The sequence below is a fragment of the Varanus komodoensis genome, unplaced genomic scaffold (genome assembly GCF_004798865.1).
Source record: "Varanus komodoensis strain SLA01 unplaced genomic scaffold, ASM479886v1 scaffold46_1, whole genome shotgun sequence".
NCBI classification, from domain to species: domain Eukaryota; kingdom Metazoa; phylum Chordata; class Lepidosauria; order Squamata; family Varanidae; genus Varanus; species Varanus komodoensis.
In genome coordinates, this window is record NW_025336043.1 from 1,188,023 (window position 1) to 1,196,010 (window position 7,988).

At 57.5% G+C, this 7,988-nt stretch overlaps 2 protein-coding genes across 3 annotated transcripts in view; one reads left to right on the forward strand and one right to left on the reverse strand.

Moving 5' to 3' along the window:
• The window catches only part of LOC123030704, an 11,398-nt gene extending 5,503 nt beyond the window's left edge, over nt 1-5,895 (reverse strand). Inside the window, exons 1-2 of one of the 2 annotated variants that reach the window (XR_006416154.1) lie at nt 4,400-5,895; nt 497-3,572 (exon numbers count right to left, since the gene is read on the reverse strand). The gene's annotated coding sequence lies outside the window, so the exon portion shown is untranslated. Of the gene's footprint in view, nt 3,648-4,399 lie in introns of those variants that run through there. The other variant, XR_006416153.1, reaches the window with a different exon arrangement.
• A 425-nt stretch (nt 5,896-6,320) lies between these two features.
• Nucleotides 6,321-7,988, forward strand: part of ANP32A (acidic nuclear phosphoprotein 32 family member A) — a 17,410-nt gene continuing 15,742 nt past the window's right edge. The window contains exon 1 of the mRNA XM_044444821.1: nt 6,321-6,555. Within this exon, the coding sequence (XP_044300756.1) occupies nt 6,502-6,555 (54 nt within the window). The 5' untranslated portion in view covers nt 6,321-6,501. The remainder of the gene's footprint in view (nt 6,556-7,988) is intronic.

A 7,988-nucleotide genomic window follows, 5' to 3' on the forward strand; every position in this document is an offset into this window, starting at 1 on the left:
CCCGGCCGGCGCTGCGCTCGGGCCCGGGCGGGAGGCCTCTCCGCGGCCGAGGGCACGGCCCCCGGCCCCCGCTGGGCTGCCCCGCTGGGGCCGGGCGCCCTTCCCGGGGAGCCTCCCGGCCACGAAGGCGCCCTGCGCGGCCCGCCTCTCCGACCTCGGCCGCGCGCCCCCGCCGCCCTTCGCGGAAGTGCCAAGGCTGCACCTCGCGGGCTTTGTCTGGCTTTACCTCTGAATCGTTTTAAAAAGCAAGTGACCCACCACGACGATCGAATCGAGGGTCAGGATATATTGTAATTAGCAGAAAACAAAACAAAAAACCCCCATTCTGGTTCTGTAATCGATAATGTTTTATAACGGAAGCTTATTCCAATTTACGATGGATTTTTAAATGCAACTGGAATCTTTCATCAATCGTTCCCCTTAAAAAAATCCCTAAAATATAGAAAATTGCATATTGGAATGGCATTTTAACTGATTGCACAAATGACAAATTCAGTTTGAATTAAGCCGGTGCGCTGTTTATTAACAGTATACAATTTACACAAGTCTAGTCTGTGATATTCATAACAGGTGTTTCAAAATAGCCCTAATGCAATCCTAGGTGTTATATATTACATCAAAACCCACAACTGACAGAGGTATTTACTTCTAAGTATGCACCAGCTCACACTGTTGTAGATTTGATTTCAATGCCAATAGTCAGTGTGTTAGACAGCTTCCTTTGTGCAGAAATTATCCAAGTCCCACAGCCCATGTATAATACATATGTGATTGTAATGTTTTATACAAATACAGTATGTGTCAATATGAGTTAAAAATAGTAAAGCTGAAACAATATGAAAGCATAACTACAAACACTAGCAAGCTAATCAGAAATTCCTGCCTTGGAAAGGCGTACCCTGAGTTGGGAAAAAAATCAGCATGGCTTCCATCAGGGGAAGTCCTGTCGCAAGAGCTTTTCAGAATTACATATTGTTTACGCAAGCTTGCATAGGGCTTTTGACAAAATCCCTCACCCAAGACCCTTGAGCAAACTGGGAGAAAGCGAAGTCGATCATGAAGTAAGAGGAGAGGTCTTCTCCGAGATTATTAACTGGTTATCCTCAGAAAGCGGACGGTCGCAAAGCATCGTGCGTTATCCCAAAGGAGGGATGGAAACAGATCCCACACGGGGCACCATGATGGAGGCAGTGGCTGTCAGTGGCAACTCCTCATGACAACAGGGCGCCGGTGGCAGGGTCCGTACGCGCAAGTGCCTGCGGACATGGGGGGGGGGTTGTCGCACGCCTGCCCTGCTTCTGGATTCCCTGTGGGCAGCTGATGGGCCACCGTGTGAACAGAATGCTGGTCTGGATGGGAGCCTGGTCCAATCCAGCATGCCTCTTCTTTTGTTCTTACAGGGAAGCGGAAAGGGCCTCGATTCAAAATGCAGCATTTTAAAATTCCCCTTTAATATCAAACTAGGGACAAATGTATAAGTCTGAATATATTACACAAGGAGAACGTCATGCTGAAATGCATCTATTTTGATTCTCTTTTCATGTATATAACTGATGTTAATTTCTGTTATCCCTTTTGTCTAATTTTGCTTAGAATTCTAGAGTGGGAAGGAGCCAAGAGGTCCAAGCCAGCTGCTCAGTGCCTAGCTCATAGCCCTTACAGATGGCTGTCCAGCTACATCCTGAATGCCCCCGGTGTGGGACAGCCTGAGAATTCCCTGGGTTATCAGTTCCACTGTTGTATTCTGCAGCCAACTGTAGATCCACCTGATACTTGTTCCACCTCCAAGTTCCACTTGGTGGTTCCACTCTTAGCTGGTTTGCTGACCATGTTATCATGGGCACTTTGCCAAAAGCCAAGGTAGAGGTCCACAGCATTCCCACAGTCCACCAGGGAAGTTACCTGACCAACTCTGAAACCGGATTAGTCTGTCCAGACTTCTTGACAAAACCCATGCTAGTTTCTAGTCATGACTATTGTGGTTTTCAAAGTGTTTGAAGAAGACTGCTTTATAATTTGCTCCAGAATTTCTCCAGAGACTGATGTCACACTGACCAGTGTGTAGTTCCCAGGTTCCCCCTTTTCCAAGATGGGGATGACATCAGTCCCCTTCCAGTCATGTGGCACTGCACTCGTCCTCCAAATTTCTCAAGACAACAGGCCGTGGGTCTGAAAATCTTCTGCTATTATGCCAGGATGCAGCTCATCAGGCCTTGGAGACGCGAACTCGTTCAACCTCATGAGACGTTCCCCATCAGTCTCAAGCTGCAACTGAGCCCCTTCAGCTCAGGCTTCCCCTTTGCCAGCAATCATTACACTCCCTTTTGGGAGAAGGCAGAGCCAAAGCAGGAATGGATAATTTCCACCTTTTCTTTCTTACGTTATTGTTTGGCCACCCTCAGTGAGTTGTGACCCGCCCTCTCTTTCCTGCCTTTTACCATGTCCAAAGGTCTTTTGCCGGGGCGGCGGCGGGGGGGGGGGGTTGCTTTTAGCTTGAGGGCCTTGCTAACCTCAGCACCTGCCATTTTATCCCTCCAAACACCAGCCTTGCAATTCCTTGCTACTTGCCTTCACTCTTTTCTCCACTTCCTTTTTGGTTTTCAGATCATCCCTGAGCTTTTCATGAAGCCACACGGGCTGCTTGTGTAGCCGCCGTTTTCTTTTGTTCAAATTGTTTGCAATTGTGTCTGCAGAATTTCCTTGTGTCAAACATTCTTGCCCATCCTGGCTTCCTTTTCTCATCAGAGCGGCTTTCCACGGGACCTTACTTTCAGATTATTAAAGCCAGCTTTCCTAAAATTTAGGACATGTGATCAGCGACATTTAGGATTGCCTCCTTTGGAATTCAAAAATTTCTTGTATATAACCCATGAATGCTCTGGGGATTTGCAATACTTTTTCCCTGAGTTGAAAACTATTCCAGCGACTGCCATCAGCAGTGCCCCCAACCCAATTCCCCCTTAGAGTAACTTATATTTAGAACTCCAACTTGCCCTGTTCCCCCTTAATGGCTCACAGCCTGAAATGTATCAACAGCTGTGGAAAAGTGCACTTGTCCTCTGGTGGCAGATACAGTGCTAAGTAAAGCGAAGAATACATGCTTTCCCCCTCTTGAAACAGCTATTTCCACTTGTGGCTCACACTCGGTTCTGGTGTGGCAACACTCTGGAAGAAGCTGGTATTTTGCACCAAGGAATACAAAGAAGCCAGACTCTTACAAAACTGTACAAGACCTGAAAGACTTATCTTTGTTCCCTATACACGTTTCCAAAACATAAGACAAGAATATCAGCAGCCCATTTATGCTCACATCTTCCAGAGGTCTAATGCCAAACACCATCCTCCTCTCAGATTTATACCATTCTTTGGAGCTAAAAGGCTGCCACACATTTTGCATGCTGAAAAGTGGTCACGGAGCACCAGTGCCGTGGCTCTGTCTCACCTTGTACAATGGGCGCTAGTTCCCAAACCCCGAGCAGCCACATCAGCAGGGACCGGGTGGCTCTGGGAGCCCTTCCGCCAAGCCTGGGCAAGGAAGTCAGCTGCCCCCAACAGGCGCCTCTGTCCTCCACCTGTGAAAGCGAAGGCGCATTTCTGCAGCCCCAAGGGATGTGCTTGGGAGCCCACTCACAAGGTGACTGTGTGATCTGGAAGACGCCAACACACAGCCAAGCATGGTTATGATCACGTTGCATTTATAACCTGGGTTTTCTCCCCTTCTGAGGAACCCAAGGCAGCCTGTACAGTCCATTTTATCCCCACAACAACAGTCCTCACAGCTCGCCCGACTTGCCTTAATCTGCAGGCTTGCCGTATTTATTTTGATTAATGCACTGAGGATCCTGTGGAGAGCTGGCCCACCAAACAGCCAGTTCTGGAAGGGGGATCAGAGGGCCCTGCCCGCCTCCAGAGCTGCTGGGCCACTCACACCACGGAACGATGACTGGACCACTACGCCAGAGCAAGTTCCACTAGTGGAATATGCGAATATCACCAACGAAAAGGCAGCCGACTTTGGTGTTATGCAACCAACTTTAAAAGCCCCACACAACTTATTTGACCCTGCATGTTAGCCCTCAAAGAATGGTTTACATCCAAGCAGCATTTCCAAAACAATCGCACAGTACCAGGCCAGCAGAAATGTGTGCTTGATAACCATCTCTCTGCTATATTTATTTATTTATTTATTTTTGCATGTGTGTGCTGCCCCTTACTCCAAATGGAGTCTCTGGGTGGTTTACAATATTTAACTGCTATAGCGCAACATGTTATCCCACAAATTCAGGAAGTTAGCCAATCCTACTTCCTTACAACGGCCCCTGGCACTAATGATTAGGCCTCAAACAAAATTTCAAGGGTCAGGAGGAGGGAAGAGGAAAGGAAGCCATTAAGTCCATACCTTGGAATGCCATCACTGAGGCAGGAGGAGCAACACTACAGCAGGGCCCAGTTCAAAGAGTAGCATAGGGGGCAGCATTCCCACACTCGGATCATTCCTGATCCCGAAGCTTGATGATCTGGAAGTCCCCCAAGAAAGTGAGCTAGCAGCTACCAAGCATTCCTTTGATAAAGACCGTGATCGCCTCTCCCCTCTGGGAGTGGTACGAGACACGCAGCGAAGGCAGAGAGACACACAGCACTGCCTGGACGGCAGAAATGCAACAGACTGCTCCCCGGCAAAGGTGGCCACCAAATGCAACCGCTTGCATCACGGGCTGCACGCATCCTCTCAAACAAGCCTGAATACAAAGAGGAAAAAACCAAGCACTACGAACATCAACCTTCAGGTTATGGGGCAGCACGGAAGTGGAGCGAAGAAACTCCTCCCAGGGCTTGAGTTTCCCAGTTTCTCTCTCCCCTCCTGGAGGCTCCCCCCATTTTGTTGTCTGGGCGGAACTGCAGAAGAGTAATTCTATCTCGCCCTTTGTTTATAATCCCCTTGCCACACCACACCCACTTCCCTTAGTGTATCAGTCAACACGATCCCCACATTCCTTGCTTTCCAGATGCAAGATGTCCTGCCAAGCCCTGCTTTAAGGCACAGGGAATACACAGCCACGGCCCCCCTCCTTTATTCTGATGGCCACCTCTTCCTCACTGCAGAGAGGAGCATCCTGCTTGATTTCTGCCTGAATTGCTTTCAAGGATACACCAGGCTTCCATACCCATCACGTCTCTGACCGTTTGGCACCAGCTGCGTCCATCTCCAGAGCCCTCCATTTTTCCTCATGCCATAGGGAGGGCCTCCTTTTTGCATGGAGAGCACTTCTTGCGACTTGCACCTCTTGAAAGGGAACCCCTCGGCCAGCTCCGATTCAGAGGCTGAACATCCTATGTTTAACGTCGCCAAACAAGCGCCCCATGCCACATGTAAGGGGAAGAGGACGGTTAATTTCCCACAAGCTGTAAATCTGCACTATTCCCGAACTGTTCCTGGTAAGACACCAGCAACGCTCCCGCAGCCAGCAACTGCCCACTCTCGTCTTGCCCCTCCCTCCGCCTCTCTATTCCACAAAATCTACCTCGCCAACTGTACCTGAGAAAAGCCTCGGCCGCTTGCGCTCTGCACTCCCCAGGCGCACCCCCTGCGCTCAGATCCAGCCCACGCACCCCAGGAACCGGGCTGGGCTGCCCTGCGGCTCGCAAAGCAGGACCGGCGTCCCCGGGAACCGGCAGCGCCTTCCCACTGCCCAGGCAAGCAGGGCGGGGGGAGCGAGGCTTCTCGCCCGTTCCCGTCTCCCCGCGCCCGATCAACTCCCATCCAAAAGCCTCTCGGGATCGGGCGCAGCGCTTTCCGGGCCAGGATGCTCACGCGCTCCAGTCCCCCGGCATTTCGGCCCGCGTGTCCCAGCCCTGGCGCCCGCTCGCCCTTCCCAACCCGAGCAGGGCGGCTGGCCCTGGACCCGGCCCGGCCTTCCCTTCAGCCCCGGGCCCGGCCCGGGAGGGGCCGCCACGGGCTCCGCGCCCCGCCCGGGGCCGCCGCCGCCGCCCGAGACACGCCCCGCCGGCCCGCTCCAAAGCCGCGCGGGCCCCTCCCGCGGGCAAGGCCGCCGCCGCATCCGCGCCACACGCCGCCCGTCGCCTTCCGCAGCCAAGCCCGACTGCTCCGCGGCTCGCCCGTTCCCTACCGGGCTCTTCTCCTTGGCCGGCCGCGCCGCGCCCGCCTATTGGCTCCCGCCGCCCTTGCCCGGCTCCCATTGGCCCTTGCGCGCGCCTGCCGAGCCGCGGCTGGCTCGTGCGCCGGTCCGTCACGGAGGAGCGCTTGCCCCCGGAGCGCCCGCCTCCGCAGCTAGCAGGCTAGTGTGCACGCTGGTTGGCCGCGTTGGGGGATTCCAAGCGGAGCTGGTTGAGCGCTCAAAGTCCCTCTGCCTCGCGCGCTGGCTCCGGTCGGGGGGGCGGGAGGGGGGGTCTCTGCCGTGCTCCGTCGGTGTCCATACAAAGAGGAAGCCGAGCGCCGCGCCGCGCCAAGAGTCGAAGCGAGCCTCCTGCGGAACCAGGGACATGGACATGAAGAAAAGGATCCACTTAGAGCTGCGGAACAGGACGCCCTCCGACGTAAGCCCGCGCGGGGAGATGTTTTCTCCCCGGACCGAGGGGGTCGATGGGGCCGCGCTGGACGGGCGGACCAGCGGCAGGACGCGCCCCGGGGCGGGGGACGAGGGAGGGGGCGCCGGCCGTGCCAGCTGCCGTCGTGGGTGCCACCGCCGCTGCCCTTGAGGTGCCCACGGGGCGGGTGTGTGTGTGTATGCGCGCGCGCGCGTCCATCCGTGTGCGCGTGGCTGCGTGTCCAACCGGGCACGGGGTGCCCCCAGCCCGCGCGCTGGAGTTGGACCAGCGGGGGGAGCGATGATGGAGCCTCCGCCCGCCTCCAAGGTTGCCCGGCTGGTCGGGGAAGCCGCGCCGCGAGAACACTTCGCCCCGGGCTCGGCGCGGCGGCGGCGGCTCGTCGAGTTGGCGCGGCGCTCCGGCGGGGCCGCAGGAGTTGCTCGCGCGGGTCCCGGGCGGCGTCGAGGGGCTGGGGTCTGCGAGAAAGTTGGGGGGGGCGATCGCCCGTTTCCGCCGCTGCTGCACAGCGGAGCAGGCGAGGGCGACTGGGGAGCCATATTTGCAACTTTGTAGTCCTCATGAACGCGCCCTTTCTCCCTGTCCGCCCCCCCCGCGCCCGCGGCGGCCAAGCGTAGACGTAGCGCTGGGGAGGGCTGCTGGGGGGCCCGCTCCGAGCGGCTGGGGCCCGGCTTCCCCCGCCAGTGGTGCTGAAGAGCCCGGAGGCGCCGGCCGGAGCGGCGCGGCGGAGCCGCCATCCATCCCTCCGCACGCAGCCGCGCGCACAACAAGGCGGGCGAGGAGCGAGGGGTGGGGAGCCTCCGCTCGCTCGCTCGCCCGCCCGCGCCCTCCCCGCCGGGACCGAACTTGAGCGCTCGCTCTGCGCCCGCCGCGACATAAAGACGAAACTTTGGCCGGGCGCGGCGGGGGCTCGCGCTCGCCCGGCGGGCTCCCGGGGCCTCTCCGCGCGGCCCGCGGGCGCTGGAAGGTCGCCCGCGCCGGGGAGAGCTTGCTCCCGCATCCTCCGCCCAAGGAGACCTTAAGGTGGCCTGCCGGGGGCACGCCGGGCTCGGCGGAGGCGGGCGCCCCTTCGGCGTGCAAGCGTCGCTCTGGAAACTTGCGCGGGCGCCCCTTCCCCGCTCGGCTCCGCCGGCGCGCTCTTGCAGGCGCTTGCCGTGCCCGGCCCGCGAGCGGCCCCAGCCCCGCCCGGCTCACCGCGCCTGCGGCCGCCGGAGGAGCTTACGTAAGGCACGGCGCTCCGCTCCCGGGCACCGAGCTGTGGGTCGCCTCCGTGCCCGCGCCGGCGGCAGGCCGGGGCACGCGGTGCCCTCGTCGAGCGGAGAGGTCGGGGGCTGCGCGGCTCCCCGCGGCGGCAGCGGCGCCTTCGCGCCGCCCGCCCGGCTCCCGAGGGCAGGCGGCGCGGGCGGGCGAGGCCGCCGCCGGGC